General features: G+C 41.9%; 1 protein-coding gene across 1 annotated transcript in view; it reads right to left on the bottom strand.

Annotated features, from left to right (window-relative positions):
• The window catches only part of ak3 (adenylate kinase 3), a 152,005-nt gene that overhangs the window by 22,154 nt on the left and 102,954 nt on the right, over nucleotides 1–26,897 (bottom strand). Inside the window, exon 5 of the mRNA XM_041185927.1 lies at nucleotides 25,297–25,380. Within this exon, the coding sequence (XP_041041861.1) occupies nucleotides 25,297–25,380 (84 nt within the window). The remainder of the gene's footprint in view (nucleotides 1–25,296; nucleotides 25,381–26,897) is intronic.

Genomic DNA, 26,897 nt, shown 5'->3' with positions numbered 1-26,897 from the left:
CACTTGGTAGAGCAGCGCCAACCTCACTGTCAACACAGGACTGGTCCCGGTCATCGCCGGCCAACTGGATGACTCTGTTTTCGAATTCTGTCAGAACTTTGACCTGCCTGCTGTGTGCCAGTTTTTCCTGCATGGATAGAGATGGGGAGAGTGCATCAGGATGCCTGCTGAGCCAGATAATAAGTATGCCTGGCCTGTGTGGGTAGTGAGTAGTCCCTTGGACAGGATGAGGACAATGATGGTGTGTGTGAAAGAGTGAATGGTGATGTCCCTTGCACTGGCAGTGAGTGAGGACCCTGTGGATGTGTGATGGGTTTGTGAGTGTGTGAGTTGGGAGTGATGAAAAGAGTGACTTACCCTGGCGGAACAGAAGAGATCATTCATCCTTTTGCGGCACTGGATGCCTGTCCTCCTCTTCAGGGCATTTGCGCTGACCACCACTGTCACCGCCTCCCATGCCGGGTTGGTGACATTGCTGCCCATCCTGCAGCCAGAGTGGGGATAGAACACATCCCAGCGGGCCTCCACGGCATCCAGCAGTCGCTCGAGGGGCTTGTCATTGAAGCAGGGTGCTGCAGTCTTTTTTCTTTTTGCTGGCCATATCTCCCAAGCAGCAGTGGTGACTGGTGGCAATGAGCGCTTTGCTGGCAGCTGCCCCTTATAGATGGCGGACAGCGAGATGCAACAGCGGGGTGATGGCGAGCAAGCGAATGAGAGCCCGCCCACCGTGGAAACTGCGCATTTCCTGGGAATGAATAAATAATGAGGCGGGCGTGGGACGATACGGCGTGAAAACCTGCCATTTTTGTTGGCAGGTAGGATTCCATTTTACCCGCCCATTATACTTAATGCAATTCTGGGAAAATTCCACCAATATCTCAAAGGTTCACTTAGTATTGACTTCCACAGCAAAATATAAGAAATTAAATCCTGTGATCAGCCACCACCATCCCTCCCTTTGCAATAAACAGTCCTTCTAACATTCATTCATCTGTCCAATGGGTCCTTTCATGTATTGACATTTATCATGGAACAGGTGAAATGTTGAGTAGACCCTCGGGACACAACAGTGTCCAAATTATGGTGCCTGAGCTTTCTTGACCATTCTGAAGAGCAGTCCTTCCGCAGTCTAAGGTCAGGTGGTGACAGACATCTGCGCAATATTCTAGAAGACTTGCTCCCTGCTGAACTTAGTGAACACATATTACCAGTAGCTGTGTAAGTGACTGCCCCCCTCAGCCTTGTTGCTTCTGGTTCCTTCCAGGGTGCTAGTGGAGTCATTCCAAGGATCTCACAGTCCACTGCACAAAAATGCAAAAGGCCAGTGATGGATGTTTTTTTTGCCAGGGCAAGCAATTATGTAAATTCCCCTCTGATGACAATAGCCAGAATGTGCAGGCACTGAGATTCGCTTCCCAGGTTGGATTCCCCCATGTACAGATTGCCTTCGAATGCACACACGTCTCAATCTGAGCACCGTCTCAGCAACCAAATATTTTAATAAACCAGAAGGAATATTCATTCATCAAAACACAGCTAGGCTGATTCAAACTTAGCTCATGACAATTTTGAGGAACCCCGCTGTTGATGCACAGAGTTCGACAATGGGAGCCAGATGACCACCAAGTATTTCATCGAGCAAGCCATTGGAATGTTGAAGATGCATTTCAGGTGCCTAAATAGATCTGGAGGCCCCTTTCAGTACTCCCAGCCAGAGTGCCCAAAGCAATAGTTGTGTCCTGTACAACAATCTGCAGCAAAAAAGGTTGCAGCTTGAGAAGGATTAAGGGATTCATCACCCATTTTTGCATGTGGAGAGCATACAGGAGGAGTAGAAGGAGATGAAAGTGAGACACCCGACCAGACCAGCCACTTACATTGTTGCCTGAGATGCAAGAGGTGCCCTAATATCATGAAGCTTCACCTAGTCTGAGACAGAAAAAATGAAATCCTAAGGCCCACTTCCATTACCAGGACCACCTTCCTTCTTTTTGCACTAAACAGCCCTTCAATCACTCATTGTCCCATTGTACATCCACCCATGTATTGGCATTCATCATGAAATAAGTGAAAGGGCACATTGATACTCAGTACACAATAATGGACAATGTGTGGAAGAGATGTTAATCAATTTTATGTGGTATAATAAAAATAAGTAACATAACAACGTAACATTTTGTCAAACAACCATGTGCAGAAGCTGAGTAAATTACAATTTCTTGAACTTTTGCTTAATATCACATCTGTGTGGTGCGTCTCATGTGGCTTCAATAGAGATAAAGGGAGGCTGTTCAGGCGACTGCTTTGACACCTGAATTGCTTTTGGTGAATGACCTCTGTGTTTTGCAGCATGTGAGGTCCACTTGCACCCATGGCAGAGGGGAATGCAGGAATTGGGAGATGAGGCAGCATGTCAGGTGCTAGCTGAGAAGGTATTGCACAATGGATGAAAAGTAAAAGTGTTTTATATGGAGTTCCCCCTTTTGCAATCATGGGATCATGGGAATAGCCAAAGGGATCAAACACCTGTGAAACATTCAAACAAAAAAGCTTAAAAAAGTGCAACTTTTGCCACATAAGCATGATGCCCAGTCATCCAAGTACAGAGCCCATGATTTCTTGCATGAAGCGTGAATGTTGATGCTCTCGCTGGCTCCACCTTTGCTGCTTCCCACCTGCAGTGGACTACCACACATGTCAGTGTGAGCCTCATGTGCCATGGCCATTGTCATCATTGTGCCTCAATCAACAATATTTCTCTTGGCAAGCCCCTCCATGCCTTTTCCCTCATTCAAAATATTCCGCATAACCTGCCTTTCTGACTAATGTTAGTGACGGGAAGTGAAATTTAACTTTCAGAGCCTTCTGTGAAGCCTCTTGAGATGTCTGATTGCAATAAAAGTGGCTATGTAAACACAAGTTGTTTTATTGTTGAAAAAAAATGCTGCTTTTGAATCCAGCTGTGAAAGACGGTAAAATAATCTTATTTTGATACCAAAGTGTGTCCCTGGTTTCGTTCTGCTAACAATATCTAAACCACAGCACAAGAAGCACATTCAATAACAGCCAATTGTATTCCATTACACCACACTGTGACCAAGGGAGTGAAATGGAGCATAAGGTGTATTACTCAGGCATCTCACTAACTCCAATCTCTCGCTCATCAAGGGCAGTTGGGCAGAAGGTTTCAGACATGTATGCTTTTTGTCACTGATCTGTTTTCACTACTTTCCTCTCTCAGCCTCTATTTTGAGTGACTTCACATCCTCAGTCATCTCAACTCCCCTCTCAACTCATCATGCTCCCTCTCCTCTGATTTCACTGCTCTCTTATGTTCCTTTAATCTCTCCCTCCTTGTAAACACTAACTGGTGTTCATCTGCAGTTGGGCGGGTCTGCACTCACCTACTTCCATTCAAATCCATCTGAATGAAGCCAGAGTGTCACTCGCAATGGCATCACTTCTCTCTTCCCACATTGTTACCTCTGCTGTTCCCCAGGGATCTGCCCTTGACCCCCTCCTATTTCTCATCTACATGTTGCTCCTCAATGACATCATTTGAAAGCCAGGCATAAATATTCACACTTCTCTTGGCCCCTCCACTGTTGCAAAATGATTAGACTGTTACCAAGAGTGCAGAGAAAGAGTCCCTCTGAACTTTTCTGTCCTCTCATGGCCAACTCTCACTGTCACAGAACCTGCTAACGTGCTGACATTGTCTCACTGTCATCCTCTACATTGTGATAATGCAATGCTAACTGTCCAACACCATCCCTTCCATCATCTTGGACCTGACTTTGCAACCCAAAACCACGAAAAAGTTTTCCTGCTCCTCACCTTCCATCCCACATATCCTCTACCAGCACGATGCCATCACCAAGCACACGTTCTCTTCTCTTTTCAGCACTCTGAAGAGTCCATTCCCCCGTGACACCCCGATCCAGTCTATCATCATCCCTAAGACCCAATCCCCTTCCCATGTTGCCTAGCATGATCTATCTTGTAAGATTATCTGAAGTCTAAATTGATCCCAACTGTTAATAATCCAACTTGATCCAAAATGTTCCAAATATGAGACGCTCAGAGATCTCAGTCCAAAATTTATTACCAGCTTTTTAGAGGAAGAAATAGAAGTGTTGTTTTAAAATTGTTTTTTTACTATTGATCTATTTAACTATTTTTGATCTATTTTTAAAAAGGGAACAATTTAACAGGAGCTTCAGTATGAGCAATATGCATGAACTCCCCATCCACTCCTTCCTGTCATTTTTAAAAGTTCCTTCATTTCCTTCTTTCCTCAACTTGTGCTTCCTTTATTGCATATCTGATGGGCTCGTATTCTTCAGCTTCTGCACACTTTTGCCCTGTTAGTGACTAATTCCACTGGGCAGAGAATTGCAGTCAAGCTGAATGCAGGCTAATGCACATAACCCAAGCAACTCTCAATCAAGCAATAACCTTAAATGAGTTTTGTTTCTGAAAACAAGTATCAATCCGCTATCAACTGGGCCCTGTGTAACCACATTGCCACCAGACTGAGATCATACGTTAGGTTTCAAACTGGAGCTTCCTGTTTTGTTGTAATTGAATGGAACTTGGATTTAAACTTTTTGTAATGCAGCCACTAAGGCTCCATTGCAGATCCCTATGTAGGCCAGGAAAACCAAATGCTTTGACATCAGTTGGTGAGAAATAACCTCCGTTCAAAACTAACATTTTTACAGTGAATTCACTATCTAGAAGCAAAGTGACAGATATAAAACTTGACCATCGTTGCTGCCAAAGCAGTATGCCCACCAGCCACAATGTCAACAAGGGCATGCCCTGTCAAGAAGTGCCCTCCCTTTTCAGTCCTCCAAACTCTTTTTCACATGCCTGGGAGGACTCTGCGCAGATCTGTCCCATCTTTAATGCAGGCAGTTGCCTTGGACATCACTGACTTTGATGTCACAGGCACTGTAACCATGTGTGTGTGCACAGTGCATCCTCTGCAGCTGTACAACACCAAATGTAGCCTTTCCCTAAACATAGAGGCAACGTAGTAATAATAATGCTATCCCATTGTTCCTGACCCTACAACTACCGGAAAGTATCCACATCTAGCTATCTTGTCCCATCCTTTCTAATTTAAGTACTTCCATTATATTATTTTGAATTCTGCACAAAAGAAAATCATTTTTTCAAGTCTTTCTTCATATTTGCATTTCCTCATACCAGGCAGCATCCTAATGTAAAGCAACAGAAAATGCAAGAGAGTGACCTGTGTGGGAAGGGCAGTGGCAGCAGGAGATAAAAAATAGCAGTAGAGAGGAAGACCCAGCACATGGAAAGTGGAACTATGTGAGAAGGGCAGTGGCGGCGGGAGATAAAAACCGGCGGCAGAGAGACCCTTCAACCTGTTTCTACCTGTAAGGGCTGAAGTGTGCTGTCACAGGAAAACAGGTAGGTGATTGGTGGGTATCTCTTCCATGTTTCTTTTGATTGGCCAAGTGGTTTAAATCAAGAGACATTATTACAGCTGAAGAGAACTGTTAAGAAATTCACTTTTAAAATATTTAACATCCAAATTAATTAATTAAATAGAATAGAGGTGGCTGGGCAGGTGTAGTGTTGCAGCTGTAGTATGTGGGGCAGGTGGACACCAGTCTGATTCACAGTGACCACATCTGCAGCAAGCTTTGGCTGCTTGAGGAACTTAGGGTCAGAATTGATGAGCTGGAGTCTGAAGTGCGGACACTGCGACACGTCAGGAAGGGGGAGAGTTACCCGGATAGTGTTTCAGGAGACAGTCACACCCTTTAGAATAATTACATCAAATTTGGACCGTAGTCAGGGACAGAAGAGTGTGACTGCCAGTGAGGCAGCTATGGGGATTCAAAATTTAGCTTTGGAGGAGCCTCAGCCAGTGCACTTATCCAATAGGAATGAAGTTCTTGCTCCCGGTATGGACGAGTGCACAGACTGCAGGGAGGATGAGCAAACTGACCACAGCACCATGGTACAGAATGCCATTCAAGTGGGGGAGAAAATAGAAATGTAGTAGTAATAGGGGATAGCATAGTTAGGGAAATAGATACTGTTCTCTGCAGCAAAGACAGAGAGTCCCGAAGGCTGTGTTGCCTACCTGGTGCCAAGGTTAAGACGTATCTTCAGGGCTGGAGAGGAACTTGGAGTGGGAGGGAAGGATCCAGTCGTTGTGGCCCACGTAGGTACCAATAATATAGGAAGGACTAGGAAAGAGGTTCTGCTGAGGGACTACGAGCAGCTCACGCCTAATCTCTGAATTATTACCTGAGCCATGTGCAAATTGGTATAGGGCAAATAAGATTAGAGAGGGAAATGCGTAGCTCAACGATTGTTGTGGAAGAAATGGGTTCCAATTCATGGGGCACTGGCACCAGTACTGGGAAAGAAGAGAGCTGTTCCATTGGGGTGGGCTTCATTTGAACCATGCTGGGACCAGTGTCCTGGTGAACCATATCTCTAAGTTTGTAAATAGGGCTTTAAACTAATTAGTGGTGGGGAGGGTTCTATTGAAGGGAAGTTTAAAAAAAAAACGAGACAGCAGAGGTGCAGGGTAGTGAAGAGGCAAATGATAATCAAAGTGTGACAGGAAGGGGCAGAAAATATAAGCAGAAGAGTGCAACAGAAATCAGAACTAGAATGAGTAATAATGGTATAAAGCCAAAGCTTAAGGCTCTGTATCTGAATGCATGTAACAAGATAGATGAGCTGATGGCACAAATAGAAATAAATGAATATGACTTGATAGCTATTACAGAGACATGGTTGAGGGGTGACCAAGACTGGGAACTCCATATTCAAGGGTATTCAACGTTCTGGAAAAATAGGCATAAAGGAAAAGGAGGTGGGGTAGCTTTGTTAATAAAGGAAGGTATCAGTGTGGTGTTAAGTAGTGATATAGGTGCAATAGATCATGATGTGGAATCAGTTTGGGTAGAAATAAGGAATAGCAAGGGGAAGAATTCAGGTGTGAGAGTCGTCTATAGGCCCCCGAAGAGTTGCTTCACTGTAGGACAAAGTATTAATCGGGAAATAATGGAAGTGTGCAAGAAGGGTGCTACAATTGTCATGGGTGATTTCAATCTACATAATGACTGGACAAATCAGATTGACAGGGGTAACATGGAAGACGAATTTGTAGAGTGCATCTGGGATTGTTTCTTAGAACAATATGTTTCACAACCTATCCAGGAAAAGGCTATTTTAGATCTAGTAATCTGTAATGAGGTAGGATTAATAAGAGCTATCTTAGTTAAAGATCCTCTAGTGGGTAGCGATCACAACATGGTAGAATTTCAAATTCAGTTTGAGGGCGAGCAACTCAGATCTCAAGCCAGTGTCCTCAGCTTAAATAAGGGCAATTACAGAGGTACAAGGAAAGAGTTGTCTAAAGTGAGCTGATAAAATTGACTGAAGGGAAAGTCAGTGGATGAGCAGTGGCAGACATTTAAGCAAATATTTCATAACACTCATCAAAAAGTTATCCCAGTCAAAAAAAGGACCCGATGAGAAAGATGAACCACCTATGGTTAACAAAGGCAGTCAAGGAGAGTATCCAATAAAAAACAAAAGCATACAAAGCGGCGAAAACTACTGGTAGGCCAGAGGATTGGGAATTTTTTAGGAACCAGCAGCGGATGACTAAAAAGCCAATAAAGAGGGATAAAATTGATTATAAAAGTAAATTGGCAAAAAATATAAAAGCAAATAGCAGGAGCTCCTATGAGTATATAAAAAGAGAATGGTTAACGTGGGCATAGGACCCTTGGAAGATAAGACTAGAGAACTAATAAAGGGGAACAGGGAAATGGTGGATAAATTAAACCAATATTTTGCAGTTTCACAGTGGAGAACACTATAAACATCCCAAATATATGAGATAAGCGAGGAGCTAATGGGAGAAAAGATCTTGTAACCGTCTCTATCACAAGGGACAAAGTATTTGACAAACTAATGGGACTAAAAGCAAAACAAAAACAGAATTACCTGGAAAAACTCAGCAGGTCTGGCAGCATCAGCGGAGAAGAAAAGAGTTGACGTTTCGAGTCCTCATGACCCTTTGACAGAGGACTCGAAACATCAACTCTTTTCTTCTCCGCCGATGCTGCCAGACTTGCTGAGTTTTTCCAGGTAATTCTGTTTTTGTTTTGGATTTCCAGCATCCGCAGTTCTTTGTTTTTTGTTTTTATCTTTGGGACTAAAGGCAGCCAATTCGCCAGGACCTGATGGCCTACATCCAAAGTTTTTAAAGGATAGTGGAGGCATTGGTCGAAATATTCTAGAACTCATTGGATTCCGGGAGGGTCCCAGCAGATTGGAAAACCGTTAATGTGACGCCCCTGTTCAAGAAGGGAGGGAGACAAAAAGCAGGAAACTATTGGCCAGTAAGCCTAACATTTATCGTTGGGAAAATGCTAGAGTCCTTTATTAAGGAAGGAATAGCAGGACATTTAAAAAAGCTTAACGCAATCAAACAGAGTCAACACGGTTTTGTGAAAAGGAAATCATGTTTGACAAATTTTCTAGAATTCTTTCAGAATATAACAGAGTTGATAAAGGGGAACCAGTAGATGTAGTGTATTCGGATGTCCAGTAGGCATTCGATAAGGTGCCACATAAAAGGTTATTGCACAAGCTGAGAGCTCATGGTATTGGGGAGATGTATTAGCATGGATTGAGGATTGGTCAACACACAGAAGACAGAGAGCCAGGATTAATGGGTCTTTTTCAGGTTAGAAAGATGTAACCAGTGGAGTGCCACAAGGATCAGACCTAGGGCCTCAATTATTTACTATCTATATTAATGACTTGGAGGAGGGGGCTGAGTGTAATTTATCCAAATTTGCTCATGACACAAAAATAGGCGGGAGGGCATGTTGTGTTGAGGACATAAGGAATCTGCAAGGGAATATAGACAGGTTGAGGGAGTGGGCAAAAACTTGGCAGATGGAGTTTAATGTAGAAACGTATGAGGTCATGCACTTTGGTAAGAAGAATCAAAAGGCAGACTATTATTTAAATGGAGAGATACTCCAAAAAGGGGCAGCATAGAGGGATCTGGGTGTTCTTGTGCATGAAACACAAAAAGTTAGCATGCAGGTGCAGCACGTAATTAAGAAGAGAAATGGAATTTTGGCCTGTATTGGAGTTTAAAAATAGGGAAGTTTTGTTACAAATGTACAGGGTGTTGGTGAGGCTGCACCTGGAGGACTGTGTACAGCTTTGATCCCTGTATTTAAGAAAGGATATACTGGCATTTGAGGCAGTTCAAAAGAGATTCACTAGGCTGATTCCTAGGATGAAGAGTTGACTTATCAAGAATGGCTAAACAGGCCTTTATACATTAGAGTTTGGAAGAATGAGGGGTGATCTAACTAAAATGTACAAGATTCTGAGGGGGCTTGACAGGTTAGATGTTGCGAAGATGTTTCCACTAGTGGGGTGTCTCGAACTAGGGAACATAGTAAAAGAATAAGGGGACACTCATTTAAAACTGAGATGCGAAGGAATTTCTTCTCTCAGAGGGTAGTGACTGTCTGGAATTCTCTGCATCAGAGATTTGTGGAGGCTAGATCATTGAAAGTATTTAAAAAGGAGGTAGATAGATTTTTGAAATATTGGGGAGTTGAGGACTATGAGGAGCTGGCACGAAAGAGGTGTTGAGGCCTGGGGCAAGTCAGCCATGATCTTATTGAATGGTGGGGCAGGTCTGAGAGGCTGAATGGCTGACTCCTGCTCCTACTTACTATGCTATCTCTAGAAGTTAATTCTATAGGAGACCAAAAAAAAACTAAGTGAAATTGATCAGATAAAATGGACTAATGGGCAAATGGACTTCAACCGTAAGTGTGAAAAGATAGATTTTAGATAAAAATTTAACTGCAGTAATTATTTCCTGGATGGAAGCAGGTTCAGTGCTGTGGAAGGCCACAGGGGTTTGGGGATACCGGCCTGGACTAATGCCCTGACGACATAAGTTCAAATCCCACCACTGCAGCTGGGAGAATTTAAATTCAATTAATTAATAAGTAAAATACTAGTCACATTAATAATAATCATGAAACTAATGGATTGCTGTAAAAAAAAACCATCTGGTTCACTAATATCCTACAGGGGAGGAAATCTGTCATCCTTACCCAATCTGACTTCAGCCCCACACCAACGTGGTTGATTTTTAACTGCCCTCTGAAATAGGCTAGCAAGCCATTCAGTTTTAAGCAGCTCACCACCACCTGCACAAGGGCAATTAGGGATGGGCAATAAATACTGACCTTGCCAGTATTGCAGGAACAAATTAAAAAGGTTCACAAAATAGAAAAGGCAGCACCTCAGTTTGACCTCAGGACACCCCAAAGTGTGTTACAGCCAATTAAATACTTTTGAAGTATTATCACTATTGTAATATAGGAAACAAGGCAACCAATTTGCACACAGCAAACTCCTACAAAAAGTGATAATGACCAGATAATTTTTTCTTTAAGTTGATTAGGGGATAAATATTGACCAGAACACCAGGTTTATACCTCTGTTCTTCTTCAAAATAGTGGCATGCAATCTTTAACATCCACCTGAGAAGACAGGCCACGCCTCAGTTTAACATCTCACCCAAAAGACGTTCACCTCCGAAAGTGTAGCACTCCCTTGGTATTGCATTGGAATGTTAGCCTTGAGTTTTGTGCTCAAGTCCTAGGGTGGGACTTGAAGCTACAATCTTCTGACTCAGAGACAAGAATGCTATCAACTGAAACACGCCTGACACACAGGGCAGGATTTCTAGCTCGATGGGTAGGCACAAGCCCGTCCTGACCGAGCGTGAAATGACGTCGGCCAAGCATACTGACGTCAACGCACTGTCCTGCAATAGTTCAGTCGACCAGCATGCACCGGGGCCAGCAGCACGCCCGCCAACAATTAAAAGGCCTATTAAGTCCATTAAATTATCAATTGTGCTGAATTTTTCCCTGCCCATTCAACCTAATGGTTGACTGGCAAGCGAAAAGGCCAAGCGGCCTTTGCATTTTTTTTTAAATCTCACCCATGGGCAGGATGAGGTTCCCAAAGTCAAATGCAAATGAAATAAAAAATTTAATTTTGAATTAAAACGTGTCCCTGCTCATGTTGCAGAGTTACATGAGGGGAAATGTTTTCTAAATTTTTTTTTGCAGATTCCTTATGTCCTCATCACAACATGCCCTCCCATCTATTTTAGTATCATCAGCATATTTGGATGCATTACACTCTGCCCTCTCCTCCAATTCATTAATATAGATAGTAAATAATTGAGGCCCTAGGACTGATCCTTGTGGCACTCTACTAGTTTCGTCTTTCCAACCTGAAAAAGACCCATTAATCCTGACTCTCTGTCTTTGGGTGTTAACCAATACTCAATCCATGCTAATACATTGCCCCCAATACCATGAGCTCTTGCCTTGTGCATTAACCTTTTATGTGGCACCTTATTGAATGCCTTCTGGAAATCCAAATACATTACATCTATTGGTTCCCCTTTATCAACTCTGTTTGTTATATCCTCAAAGAACTCTAGCAAATTTGTCAAACATGATTTCCCTTTCACAAAACCATATTGACTCTGTTTGATTGCGTTGAGCTTTTCTAAATGTCCTGCTATTTCTTCTTTAATAATAAAACTCTAGCATTTTCTCAACAATAGGTATTAGGCTGACTGGCCTACAGTTTCCTGCTTTTTGTCTCCCTCCCTTCTTGAACAGGGGCTTCACATTAGCAGTTTTCCAATCTGCTGGGACCCTCCCGGAATCCAGTGAGTTCTGGAATATTTCGACCAATGCCTCCACCATCTCTGCAGCCATTTCCTTTAAAACCCTTGGATGCAGGCCATCAGGGCCTGGCAACTTGTCTGCCTTTAGTCCCATTAGTTTGTCAAATACTTTGTCCCTTGTCATAGAGACTGTTACAAGATCTTTCCTCCCATTAGCTCCTTGCTTATCTGATATATTTGGGATGCTTATAGTGTCCTCCGCCATGAAGACTGATACAAAAAATTGGTTTAAATTATCTGCCATTTCACTGTTCCCCACTATTAATTCTCCAGTCGCATCCTCCAAGGGTACTATGCTCACTTTAGCCAGCCTATTTCTTTTAATATACCCATAGAAGTTCTTGCTGTTTGTTTTTACATTTCTTGCTAGTTTACTTTTATAATCAATTTTATCACCCTTTATTAGTTTTTAGTCATCCACTGCTAGTTCGTAAAAAATTCCCAATCCTCTGGCCTACCACTAGTTTTCGCTGCTTTATATGCCTTAGTTTTTGATTGGATACTCTCCTTGACTGCCTTTGTTAACCATGGGTGGTTCATCCTTCTCATCAAGTCCTTCTTGACTGGAATAAATTTTTGCTGAGCGTTATGAAATATTTGCTTAAATGTCTGCCACTGCTCATCCACTAACCTTCCCCTTAGTCTAATTTCCCAGCCCGCTCTCGACAACTCTTTCTTCATACCTCTGGAATTGCCCTTATTTAAGTTGAGGACACTGGTTTGAGACCCAAGTTGCTCACCCTCAAACTGAATTTGAAATCCTACCATTTTGTGATCGCTATCCACTAGAGGATCCTTAACTAAGATATCTCTTATTAATCCTACCTCATTACAGATTACTAGATCTAAAATAGCCTGTTCCTGGGAAGGCTCTGCAATGTATTGTTCTAAGAAACAGCCCCTGATGCACTCCACAAATTCATCTTCCATGTTACCCCTGCCAATCTGATTTGTCCAGTCAATATGCAAATTGAAATCTCCCATGACAATTGAAGAGCCCTTCTTACACGCCTTCATTATTTCCTGATTTATACCTTGTCTTACATTGAGGCAACTCTTTGGGGGCCCATAGACGACTCCCACCCGTGAATTCTTCCCTTTGCTATTCCTTATTTCCCACCCAAACTGATTCCACATCACGAGCTACTGCACCTATATCACTACTCACCACCACACTGATACCTTCCTTTATTAACAAAGTTATCCCACCTCCTTTTCCTTAATGCCTATTTTTCCGAAACATTGAATACCCTTGAATATTGAGTTCCCAATCTTGGTCACCCCGCAACCATGTCTCTGTAATAGCTATCAAGTCATATCCATTTATTTCTATTTGTGCCGTCAACTCATCTATCGTGTTACAAATACTGCATGCATTTAAGTAAAGAGGCTTAAGCTTTGACTTTTTACCATTATTACTCATTCTTGTTCTGATTTCTGCTGCACTCCTCTCCTTATATTTTAAGCCCCTTCCTGTCAGACTTTAATTATCATTCATCTCTTCACTACCCTGCACCTCTGCTCTCATGTCTACGTTTGATTTTTCTAGACTTCCCTTCAATTGTAACCTCCCCCAACTAATTAGTTTAAAGCTCTATATGCAACCCTAGTTATATGATTCGCCAGAACACTGGTCCCAGCATGGTTCAAATGAAGCCCATCCCAACAGAACAGCTCTCTCCTTCCCCAGTATTGGTGCCAGTGCCCCATGAATCAGAACGCATTTCCCCCACACCAATCTTTGAGCCACTCATTTACCTCTCTAATCTTATTTACCCCATGCCAATTTGCATGTGGCTCAGATAGTAATCCAGAGATTTGTGGTTCTACTTTGTAATTTAGCCCCGAGCTGCTCGTAGTCCCTCTGCAGAACCTCTTTCCTAGTCCTACCTATGTCGTTGGTAGCTCCATAGACCAGGACAACTGATCCTTCCCCTACCACTCCAAGTTCCTCTCCAGCCCAGAAGACATATCCTTAACCTTAGCACCAGGTAGGCAACACAGCCTATGGGACCCTCTGTCTTTGCTGCAGAGAACAGTACCTATTCCCCTACCTATGCTATCCCCTATTACTACTACATTTCTCTTTTCTCCCCCCACTTGAATGATGCTCTGTACCAGGGTGCTTTAGTCAGTATCCTCCCTGCAGTCTGTGCCCTTTTCCACACTGAGAGCAAGAACCTCATACCTACTGGACAAGGGCACTCACTGAGGCTACTCCAAGCTAAATTTTGGATCCCCATACCTGCCTTACTCGCAGTCATACCCCCTGTACCTGACCACAGTCCAAATTTGATGTCATTAATCTAAGGGGTGCGATTGTCTTCTGAAACACTGTGTCCAGGTAACTCTCCCCTCCCTGATGTGTCATAGTGTCCACAGCTCGGACTCCAGCTCATCAACTCTGAGCCAAAGTTCCTCGAGCAGCCAACACTTGCTGCAGATGTGGTCACCGTGGATCACACCAGCACCCACTACCCCACATGCTACAGCTGCAACACATTGCCTGCCTTGCCATCTCTATTCTATCTATTGATTAATTTGGATGTTAAATATTTTAAAAGCGAATTTCTTAACTGTACTCTACAGCTCTACTGATTTAAATCATTTGGCCAATCAAAAGAGACAAGGAAGTGATATCCACCAATCACCTATCTGTCTTCCTGTGACATCACACTTTGGCTCTGACAGGTAGAAACAGGTTGTAGGGGCTCCAAACCACCAGTTTTATCCCCCGCTGCCACTGCCCTTCTCATGCAGGTCCGCTCTCCATATGCTGGAGTATGTGGGGCGATAGTGGTGCAGTGGTAATGTCACTGGACGAGTAATGCTCCAGGTGTATGGATTCAAATCCCACTACACCAGCTGGTGGAATTTAAATTTGAATATAAAGCTAGTCATCAACGACAGTCACCATGACAACTATCATCAATTGTTGTAAAAACCCATCTGGTTCACCAATGTTCTAATAATATTCCCCCCTTTTGGGAAGAAAATTTGCCATCCTTACCTGGTCTGGCCCACATGTGACTTGTGATTGACTCTAAACTGCTTTCTGAAATGGCCTAGCAAGCCACTCAGGTCATGAGCAATTAGGAATGGACAACAATTGCTGGCCTTGCCTACATTCCATGGAAGAATAAAGAAAAATAAAATTGCATCAGCTGCTAACATCCAAGCCATTGATATGCACCATGAACAGAAGTCAAATCAGAACTGAACCCTAAAGTACACCACTAACCATTTCCTACCACTCTGAAAAACTCAACTCCTATTCTTTTTCTCACTCGTATTCAATGTTTGATCCAGTTTCCTATCCACCCCCTTGAAATTCTAAAGTAATCTTCCAAATGACACTTTCTCAAATGTTTTCCTAAAATCCATGTCCTCAACATCACCTGCATTTCCATTATGCCTGTTCCCTCCTCAAAGTATTCTAGGAGGTTTGACAGGCACAATCATCCCTTTTGAAACCTAATTTCTGCATCTCTAGATATGTGGTAGTTTCATCCTTCAGTCAAGTGCTTACTTTTTTCTCCTGCCACAGATGTTAAACGAACGAGCTTGTAATTCGCCAGATTACCTGTTCCCCTTTAAAATTGCATACAGTACTACTTTGGTCATTCTCCAGTCCTCCAGCACACATCCAAACTCTGTGGAACCCTGCAATATGATTTCTAAGACCTCAGTATTTCCTCCCTCAACCATGTCAGGAATCCCAGGATGCCAGGCCTCAGCAATTAGTCTTCACAACCTAACTAACTTATCGAACATTTTTCTTTTATCCATTACAATGTTGCTCCCTTGGCTCTCAACCTTACCTCCAGAAACAATTAGCTAGTTGTAAAGAAATTACCACCTATGAAGTACTTTGAAAATGCCCTGAGGCCATGAAAAGTGATCTATAAATTGCAGTTTGCTATGTTGATAGTCACAACATGGTAGCAAACTCTGGCCACCAGATTTACATTAAATTCTCTCCCCCAGCTTTGCCACCAGCTTGCATGTAAGAAAAAGCTTATGGGCAGAATTTTGCCCTTGGTGTGTGGGGTCAGCGGGGGTGGGCAAGGGCAGTTGGGAAGCCAATTAAGGCCCACCCAGTGTGATACATCAGCGGCAGCATAGAGCGCTGCCTGTGTGGTGGGGGGAGGAGGGTGAGCAGGCCTAGCACAAACTTCGCACATGTGTGGGAAAGAGCACTGAATAATCTCCCTGAGGCAAGGAGCTGCCTGAGGGAGAGGAAGAGATTTTTTTTTAAATAATAAAGAGCAGAAAAATGTAATGAATCATGTCCCCTCATAAGACTTTGTCACATGAGCAGGGACATGTTTTTAATTAAAAAATAAAGTTTTTATTTTATTTGCCTTTCTGTTTAGAAACCTAATCTCATGTGTGGATGAGGTTTCCAAAAAAATGCAAAGGCCACTTGGCCTTTTCACCTGCCCACCAATCGCAAGGTTCAACGGGCAATGAAAAATTAATGTCACTTGATAACTTAATGGCCTTAATAGGTCTTTTAATTGTCAACGGGCGCGGTGCCACCTCCAGCGATGCCCGCCAACCGAACTATCACACGACTGTGCATTAACATTGGCACACTTGGCTGAGGTCATCGTGCGTCATTTCACACTTGGTCGGGTCAACATGTGCGCACTTGCCGACCTAAAGATCCTGGCCTATGTTCATCCATCTATTAGACTGAGGTGATTTTTCACTGGAAGCTGGATGTTAGCCATTGAATTTGGTTGTTATGGACTTGCTGATGGCAAACAGCTGACTGTGATGTCTTGTTTAGTCAGCTGCAGTGCTAGCAGGCTGCTAGTGCAAGAAAAAGTGCATTCTTCAGTCCAATGGTAATGTACCGGTTATAGTACTAGCAATCCAGAGATTGGGAGTTCATAATCCCACCATGGACGTGGTCATGCATTCAATAAATCGGACAATTTGTGGGTTGGCAGCGGAAAAAAATGATCTCAGGAATTCAGAACTCTTATTTTAAAATGTTAACCAATTTAGAAATGTCTTTCAACAAAGAGAACCTAGCACCCTTACTTGGTCTGGCTTACATTTGACCAAGGTCCCTTGCTGCCTCGTTGTCACTTAATGCTCCCTCTGAAGTGCACTAAGCAATTGTAAAACATTTTCTTTTCTTTTTTGTTTATCAAAGACTGTATGCGTCAACAAATATACTAATAGTACAGGAAGGAAGGAAGTTAAAGGCAAGAAATACTTTATCATGAGAGAAGAAGTAGAGAGGAAACTAACAAACAAGTCTGATCCTATCATCAACCATGCTCCACAAATATTCACTTGCCAATACTAGTCACTCAATAGCAATCGTTAGTGGCAACCTTGACTGCTTTTGTTCCTCCATACAGTTCAAAGAGGATTGAGGATCTGGGACTTTTATACAGCAAAAGTAGATTTTATAATTTAGATTATCTGGTACAGGGTCACAAGAAGCTAAAAGGCACAACACAAATCCTATGCTTACACTATGCCGGGAGTACATGCATTTTCCAAACTGCAGTGCTTTATAATTTTATCTTGCCAGGGTCATCAATGATTTTTAAGAATATAGCGCAAAAACTTGTTCAGACATTGAGGCAATTCATTTACTCTGGGTCACAGGATAAGAGATTGAGAATTAATGATTGCAATGAGGAGAAATGTCTTCACTCAGAGGGTTAGATGTGAATTTTTGGAATTCTCTATGCCCAGAGAGCTGTGAATGTTCAGATAATGAGTACAATCAAGACTGAGATCGATAGATCTTTGGGTGCTAAGAGAATCAGGGGATATGGAGATAGGCTGGGAAAAGGAGTGATGTAGGAGTTCAGCCATGATCTTACTGAATAGTGGAGCAGGTTCGAAGGACCGTATGACCTATTTATATTTCCTATATTCTTCCTTCAGAAATTTTAAAAATCTATACACAAATCATTGAATGAGGACATGACAAAGGCTGCTGGTCTGTGGCTGGATAACAATTAGCTCAGAGCTAATAAATAAACATAAATAATACCAAAGTGTTGCTGTTTTATTCATCCTTCCATCTTGTTTCAAAAGGGTCCCTAGTAACTAAATTGCATAGGATTAACTTTGAGAATGGTCGTTGTATGAAATATTGATATATTCAGCTATACAAAAACATAGCCTTTAAGCACGATAGGTCAAAAGTCATGCTGGCTTGACTTAAGTCATGATCTGCTGTTATGGGGGAACAATTTCAAAGAGCTAATATGTCTCGATTTGTTTGCACATTGCTACGGACAGGAGAGTGGTTAATTTAAACTGCACTAATTTCTCCACCAAAAGTGTTTTGATTTGTTTCCCTCTTTATATGCAGTGGTGTGTTTCCCAACCCTTTGGTTTTGGTGCAAGCCAATTTTCTATTCATAATCCCACAGCAAACTTGAAATAGGATGAACTCAAAGGGTTAGTTTATTTGCACACACTCAAAAGGTGAAAAAAGAGGGTTCACAACGTCCCTATCGCATTCAGATTGTAAAGTGAGGGATAGAGAAAAGAAAAATGTACAGTTCCGAGACCACAGAGAACATTGTTTCACATGAGTTCCAGAGTCCAGAATCAAAATCCAGTGAGGTATTCCTTCAGGGAGGTCAGTATGCTGAGAATTGATGTTGTAGAATTCCCTCTTATGGTGGTGTTGACTTTGCAAGATGAGATGGCTGGCAGAGATGAATCAGTCTTGTAGGCAATGGCACAGAACATCCAACAGAAGCAGGGTAGATGGGGCCAGGTGTCCAACCTTGGCCAGAGCTCTTTCTGTGTGACCTACTAGTAAGATGTTAAACAGCTATTCAGCTCAGCAAGGCATTATTAACTTGTTCAACAAGCCAGAGGCTTAGGTCACATGACATTCCCTCCCTGCCAGGTCTTCAACAAAGGATGTTTATCCAAGGTCTGGAATTTTACTTGGTCTTCAAGGCTGCTATTATGGGTTAAAGGGAATGTTTAAGAGGTTATTGTTCTTAGTAGATGTTCCATCTCTGCTGGCAAATAAAAAAGGCCTTTCATGTAGCTGCCTTTGAAGTTGGGCTGTGCAGTCCCTAAGTGATCATTGGTAGCTCCTCAGAGATAATGAGGTGTGAGATGCCATAAACTGTTAAGTGGCTTATTTTTGTTCTGGGGTCACAGACAGACATAGTTTCAGTCATTTTAAAGGCCTATGTCCAGTTTTAAAAGTTTTAGAAACAGTGATGAGCATTTCCATATATATTTTATAAAAATATATAGTTTCTCACATTGTGAAATTATGCCAGCATGAAATAATTAATTTTGTTGTCTTTGTTAATTCTGGCATTTAAAAGAAACCTTGCTATTTCTTGTAATTTAACATTGGCGTGTATTCAGAACACCGTTGTATAACTGGCATGGTACCAGTAGCTGCAGTTGATTTTGTTTCAGTCAATGCAGATCAGCAATAGAAATAACAACAGGCTGGAGATTGGATGCAGTGCACCACTAGCTTTGTGGTTGGCAGAAAAAAATGCTGAGGAATGCAAACAGCAGCTTGTGAGGTTGGATGTAATAGAAGGCGTAATGAGATCCTGCTGGTACCCATGAATTTGGTGCATTGTCCTAGATATGGATGATCTATGACTCTCACTCTGGAGACTAAGCTAAGAAGAGAAACTGTAACAGAATTGTGCCAATTACTACAAAAAATTGCAGACAAAATCAATTAAAGCAGTACTAACAGTAAATTATAATAGGCACCGCACTTCTGTTATTCAGAGTTGTTTCAGTAACGCTGGTGAAATTTATAATGTCGCTCAGTTTTCTATCCAATCACAGTCATATCATATTCCAGAAAAACTTATTAGGAAGGTGAACGCTTTACTTTTAAAAGACAGCCTGGGATATTGGACCACTACCTTGGCAAAATGCACTCCAGGGATTTAGACGATTTCTTTTATAGTTTCTGTACAAGACAGAGATTAACTTAATGACTGAATATGCCCCTGTATACTGATTAAAATGTAAATTGAGGAGGACCTTCCATTGAAGAGACATCAGGATGCAAAATCACTTGTGGAATTTACAGTTACTATTTCTGGATATTCACATAATGCAAATACAACTGTTGCCTCAGATGTGGTGTCTGCAGACTTGAAATTTAACAAATAGGGATATGAAGGAACCTCTTTATCACAAGTGGGTGTGAATTATATCAAACACTTTCCATTATGTAGTGAATTGCTTAAGCATCAACCCATTATGTGGACAATGGAAACAGCAATACTGCTGTCACATGACAAAACTGGCTTGTGATAGGAAATACCTCAAATAACTTTATTAATCCCCAAGGACAGGCCAGGGGAGATCAGCCTGGAACAATACTGACAGAGGAAGAGATCTCACCCAGGAAAATGAAAGGACCCTGCCTTGAAAAAAAACTCATCTCAGGCAGTGAAGCGAGGTTAATTTGTTTTACCTGTAGAAATTTGTCTTCACCACTGGAGCTTGGCCACAACTTTGACTGAAAAAGCCAAAAACTTCCAACCTTAATTGTCTTCAATGAACCAAGAGAGAATCCTTCAGGCCTGCAAAGTTTCAACCACTGACTTCAGGATTGATAATCGAAGGAACCTTTTTTTGAACCTTTAAAGTAATCTAAGTGCATGTTACATCTTTAGAAATCATCTTTTCTTGCATGAATGTTTGTGTGTGCGTGTGTGTGTATGTGAGGAATGGGTGTTTATTGCAATCATATTTTGTGTGTTGTGTGTTTTAAAAGTTAAACCAGGGGTGTACAACCTTTTCATGTGAAGGGCCACATTTCAATGTTTTTTTCACTCAAGGGGCCAAGGAGCAAATTTCAGAAAGATAAAAGCTCGTGGGTAGCGGGTAACATATTAGCATTGATTGCTAATTGGTTAGCTAACAGGAAGCAGAGAGCAGGGATAAATGGACCTTTCTCGAATTGGCACGATGTGGTGAGTGGAATGTCATAGGGATCAGTGCTAGGGCCTCAACTATTTACAATCTATTTCAATGGCTTGGATGAAGGGACCAAATGTATGGTTGCTAAATTTGCTGATGTAAGTTTTGAAGAGGACTTAAGGAGTCTGCAGTGGGACATAGCTAGGTTAAGTGAATGGGCAAAAACTTGTCAGATGCAGCATAATGTGGGAAAATGTAAATGGGTCGTCTTTGGCAGGAAGATTAGAAAAGCAGCATGTTATTTAAATGGAAAGAGATTGCAGAACTCTGAGGTACAGAGGGATCTGGGTGTCCTGGTACATGAATTAGGAAAAATTACTGTTGCTGCGACTGCTGTTCCTCATGGCCTTCCTAGCCCACTCCACCATCTTGACCCCTGTGCTCCTATCAGGCGCCTGCATGGGAGGACGAGAGAGAGAGAGAGTGTGCAGCCAAAAGTGGAGAGAGAGACTGCACCATGGTCACTTTCCTTCACACTGCTCCTCCAATCACAAGCTGTTTCTGTCCCACATTTGCTGCTGATAGGCTCACTGTGATTGGAGGAGCATCTCCGTGCAGATCTGTCACTTCCATTTACCTGAATTTTGAACAGTGAGTCCGTGAGTCGGATAGTGAGGCATGGCGAGCTCGATTGTGGCCCACAGAGTTGGACAACCCTGAGTTAAAATTACAAGAAAGCCTGTTCTGTGTCTGGCCTTTAGAGTCACAGCACTCAAAGGGTTAAAACACTGCTTCTTTAAAAATACATCTTGGGTAGAATTTTTACCACGGCGGGCGGGCCTGGGAGCATCCTGGCAATGGTCCACCGCTCGCAATCGGGCCCCCACCGTGATTTCCTGCTGGCTGACCAATTAACGGCCAGCCAGCGTGAAACATGCACTGATAACCTCAGCGCTGCGTGGGTGGGGCGGGAGGAGCGCAAGTGCTGAAGTGTACGCTTGTGCACGGGTGCGCTCAGTGAAAGTTGTCTGAAGGCACAGAGCTGCCTCAGGGAACGGAAGGTTTTTAACATTAAAAATAAAGATTTCAAAAATAAAAAAAAAATTCCCTCATCTGACTGTCCCACATGAGCAGGGACATGTTACCAATGAGTTTTTAAAATGTTTATATGGATGAGTTTTCGCAAAAAATGTAAAGGCTACTTGGTCTATGCGCCCGCCCACAAGCCGTAAAGTTAGACAGGCACGGAAAATTTCATTTTAATTGGTTAATAGGCTTAACAACCCTCTAAATTGTCAGCAGGCATGCTGCTGGCTCCTGCACATGCCCGCCGACCAAAATATCGCACAAGTGCACAACAACGTTAGGACACTCACCCGATGTCATCGCGTGCTACTTCACGCTCATGCATGCCCGATGCGCGCCTGCATGCCGAGCTGAAAATCCTGCCCCTTGTTACGGCCAGTTAAGAGGTGGGAAAAGGGAAAAATTATCTCACATTTCTCCCCTGTCCATAGCAATCCACAGATGCATTACAAGATCACAACTTACAGCTTATTTTGCTATGCTATCACTTTCATCTGAACATGGCAGCACATTCCCATTGTGCGTCTTTCTTCCAAAGGGCTGCAAGAATTTGTAACTTGTATCTATCCCCTTGTTCACACTTCTTCCTAATATGAAACAGATCCCATACTGTCCCTGTGATATGTGACTGCTTGATAAACTTATCTTAAAGCAATCCACAGTTACACTTTTTTAAATAGTGGAAGTAGAAAGATTGTCTGTTTAGAGAACAAGAATATCCATTGCTGTCCATGAACTAAAGTATAAGTACAATGCAGCTTGTGTCATCACAGAATTGTCATCTACCATATGTTTGGAGTCCTCAAACATTAACCAAGAGGCAGGAATTATTAATGCACAATGTATACAGGGTCTGTAGAATGGTCAAAATGTGCTGCAGGGCTTTGCTTTTCAAAGAGACACAATTGTGCAGCATCTAGAATCAATGCAGGCCTTGTGTCCAAGCATAACGATGCAGAAGCAACTGGGGAACCACCAGTGGAGCAAGGTAGACTGTGCAGTGGGCACAAATAGATGATGTCTTACAATACCTTCTGCAGATGGTCTTTCAGAAAGAAATGACCAAAAATGGTAAGAGCAGTTTAGCTTCTGCAATACATTTCTGCTCATTTCCTTCAGTCTATTGTACAAACACCTAACGGCAACGTACGAGTATCTGAATTAGGAGCAGGAGTAGGCCACTCGCCTTCTCAAGCCTGCTCATCCATGCAATAAGGTCATTAATGATCTGATTGTAACCTCAACTCCATATTCCCACCTACCTCTAATAACCTTTCACCTCCTTGCTTATCAAGAATCTATCTACCTCTGCCTTAAAAATACTCTGCTTCCACCACCCTTTGAGGAAGAGAGTTCCAAAGATTCACAACCCTCTAGGAGAAAGAATTTCTCCACATCTCTGTCTTAAATGGGCGACTCCTTATTTTTAAACAGTGACCCTTAGTTCTAGATTATCCCGCGACAGGAAACATCCACTCCACATTCACTCTGTCAAGACCCCTCAGGATCTTAAAGGTTTCAAACAAGTCACCTCTTATTCTTCTAAATCCAAAGGATACAAGCCTAGCATACCCAACTTTTCCTCATAAGAAAACATGCCCGTGCCTGGTATTAGTCTAATAAACTTATTTGAACTGCTTCCAATGCATTTACATCCTTCCTTAAATAAGGAGGCCAATATTGTACACAGCACTCTAGATGCGGTTGCACCAATGCCCTGTATAACTGAAGCATAACGTCCCTACTTTTGTATTCAATTCCCCTCGCATTAAACAATAACATTCCATTAGCTTTCCTATTTACTTGCAGTACCTGTATACTAGCATTTTGCGATTCAAGCGCTAGGATACACAGATCCCTCTGCATCTCAGAGCTCTGCAATCTCTCACCATTTAGATAATACGCTTCTTTTTTATTCTTCCTGCCAAAATGGACAATTTCACATTTTCCGATATTCTACTCCATTTGCCAAATCTTTTCCAACTCACTCAACCAATCTTTATCCCTTTGTAGCCTCCTTATGTCCTCTTCATAACTTACTTTCCTATCTATCTTTGTGTCATCAGCAAATTTAGCAACCATATCTTTGGTCTCTTCATCCAAGTCATTTAAATAAATTGTGAAAAGTTGAGGTCCCAGCACTGATCCCTGTGGCACACCACTTGTTACATTCTGCCAACCAGAAAATGACCTATTTATGGCTACCCTCTGTTTCTTGTTAGCTAACCAGTTTTCTATCCATGCCAATATAATACCTCCTATACCATGAGCTTTTGTTTTCCACAATAACCTTTGATGTGGGACCTTATCAAATGCCTTCTGGAAATCCAAGTACAGTACATCTACTGGTTCCCCTTTATCCACAGCGTCTGTAACTTCTTCAAAGAACTCCAATAAATTGGTTAAAAATGATTTTCCTTTCACAAAACCATGTTGACTCTGCCTGGTTACCTGGAATTTATCTAAGTGCCCTGCCATGATGTCTTTAATATTATCTTCTAACATTTTCCCTATGACAGACATTAAGCTAACTGTTCAGTAGTTTCCTGCTTTTGGTCTCCTGCCAATTTTGAATAAAGGAATTCCATTTGCTGTTTTCCAATTTAATGGAACCTTCCCTGAATCCAGGGATTTTTGGAGAATTAAAGCCAATTCACCGACTATCTCACTAGCCAGTTCTTTTAAGATCCTAGGATGAAGCCCATTGGACCTGGGGACTTGTCAGCCTGCAGCTCCAACAATTTGCTAAGTACCACTTCCCTAGTGATTGTCATTTTCTTGAGTTCCTACCTCCCTTCCATTTTGTGATTTACAGCTATTTCTTGGATGTTACCTATACCTTCTATAGTGAAGACCAGTTCAAAGTAACAGTTCAAATCATCTGCCATCTCCTTATTAATTTCCCAGGCTCTCTTTCTATAGAACCAACGTTCACTTTGTTAGCTCTTTGCTTTTTTAAATATCTATAGAAACTCTTACTATCTGCCTTTATATTTCTAGTTAGCTTTCTCTCGTGTTCTAATTTTCCCTCCTTATTAATCTTTTAGTCATTCTTTGCTATTTTTATACTCTGTCCAATCTTCTGACCTGCCACCCATCCTTGTGCAATTATATGCTTTATCTTTAAGTTTGATACTATCTATAACTTTTTTTTAGTGGCAGGTCCTCCCCTTGGAATTTTTTTTCTCATTGGAATGTATCTATTCTGTGTATTCTGAAATTTCCCTTAGATGTCTGCCACTGCCTCTCTATGGACCTATCCCTTAACCTAATTTGTCAGTTCACTTGGGCATTAGGTGTGTTAGTTAACTATATATTTTTCCTTACCAACCTGCTTAAATTGCAATAGTGTAAAAACCTTCACATGCTGTGCGTTATAACTCACATCAAAGAGATAGTTTCCATAAACAGGACTTTCTCTCCTTTATACATAATAATAATAGAAATAAGCTGCTACAGAACCAGCAATTCTTTTCTACCTCATGTCACGGATTGTGTGGTTGACCAAGATGCTCTCCTGTTCACTCAGAACATGCTGCCCGACAATACTATTTCGACCAAAGCTAAAAGATGAATTTATTTACAAGAAAAACAGCAATTAGACAAAAGCAAAATACATCAATGTGTATCAACAAATTGTTTGAAATAATGAACCCCAGTGTAAGCCTTGGCAAGATTAGGATCTATCACCTACAGTGCTTGGGGAGGTGACAATCCCTCTAATTAGTGCTGGGAATAGAGCTGAGAGGAATGAGAAAGCTGGCCTAGTGAAATAGCAGATGGATTTGGATGAGAGCAGGAGTGAATGGGTGGAATTACAGACAGGAGGGGGTTTAATTTAAAAAGCCCTAATTTCTCCTTTCACCACCCATCCATCAACAGAAAGGTGTTTAGATTTTGCTTTCTCCCTTTATAAGCAGTGGCATACTTCCCAAACCCTCAGTTTTGGTGTGATCCAATTTTCATCCATCACCTCACAGCAACTCGAGATAAAGTAAACTAAGAGGGTTAGTGTATTCACTTACACTCAAAAAGCTATTGCTATATAGCCCTCCGCACGCCCCACCCCCGCCATGCATTCATACAATAAACAAGGAATAGATAAAGAAAGGTTTACAAATGAAAGAGTAAAGAATCATTGTTTCACCATTGTCCAGAGTCCAGAATCAAAGTCCAATGGTGTATTCCTACACAGAGGTTGGCAGGTTGAAAACTGATGCTGGATAATTTATTTTTCCAGCAGAGATGATTTCCACGATGAGATAGGCACGCAGAGATGAATTATAGGCAATGGTATAGAGATTCAAAAGTTCCAGAAGAAACAGTGTAAATGGGGGTCAAGTATTCAAACCTGGACAGAACCCTTGTTATATGCTGCTGTTTGGTAGATGGAAGATGGCAGATTGACTTGCAGTACAGCAAGACAGTATAAATTGTCCTCTCAGCAAGGGTGGTGGTCATGTCACAAGACTCCCACCTCTCCACTTTGGCTTTGGCAAAGGGTATATATTCCTTTATCTGGGTTCCTGAGATTGTTAATGTTCCAACCATTAAGAATTTGAAAAAAGGTTGCAGGGGCCTTTTGTCCTAGCTGAATAGTAGACTCCAGTGGCCAGGCTTGGCTAATGAAATGTGGGTGGCCTTTCTTTAATTCATTTTGAATTTGGTTTCTATAGCCCACAGGGATCATTAGCATCTCTTCAGAGATAATGAAGTGCAAATTTCTTCGATACTGCCAGGTTAGCTCCTATTGTTCGAGGTTCACAGCTAGACATAGCTTCATCATTTTAAAAATTCATTGTCCAATTTTTAAATTTTAAAAAATAGCCAGGATGATTTTTAAATATTTATATTTTATAAAAATATACAGTGTGAGGTCTTAGCCCCATTACATCCCTCACAGCCTCTGAGAAAAAATGAATTCTATTTGTTTTTTTTGTTTGTGTCTTATGGAGGAAGAATAGGAAATGAGGAAGTATACATGCATTCTCTCATTCATAGTGGCACATCAAACACACAGCTAGCAGGGACAATGGCAGTTCCCTGCTGCATTTTCTTTTTGGAAGTTTAAATCTGGGTC

Source organism: Carcharodon carcharias, chromosome 4 (assembly GCF_017639515.1).
Source record: "Carcharodon carcharias isolate sCarCar2 chromosome 4, sCarCar2.pri, whole genome shotgun sequence".
Classification (NCBI taxonomy): domain Eukaryota; kingdom Metazoa; phylum Chordata; class Chondrichthyes; order Lamniformes; family Lamnidae; genus Carcharodon; species Carcharodon carcharias.
The sequence above is the reverse complement of the archived record's forward strand: the minus strand, read 5'-3'. Positions and strand labels throughout refer to the sequence as shown.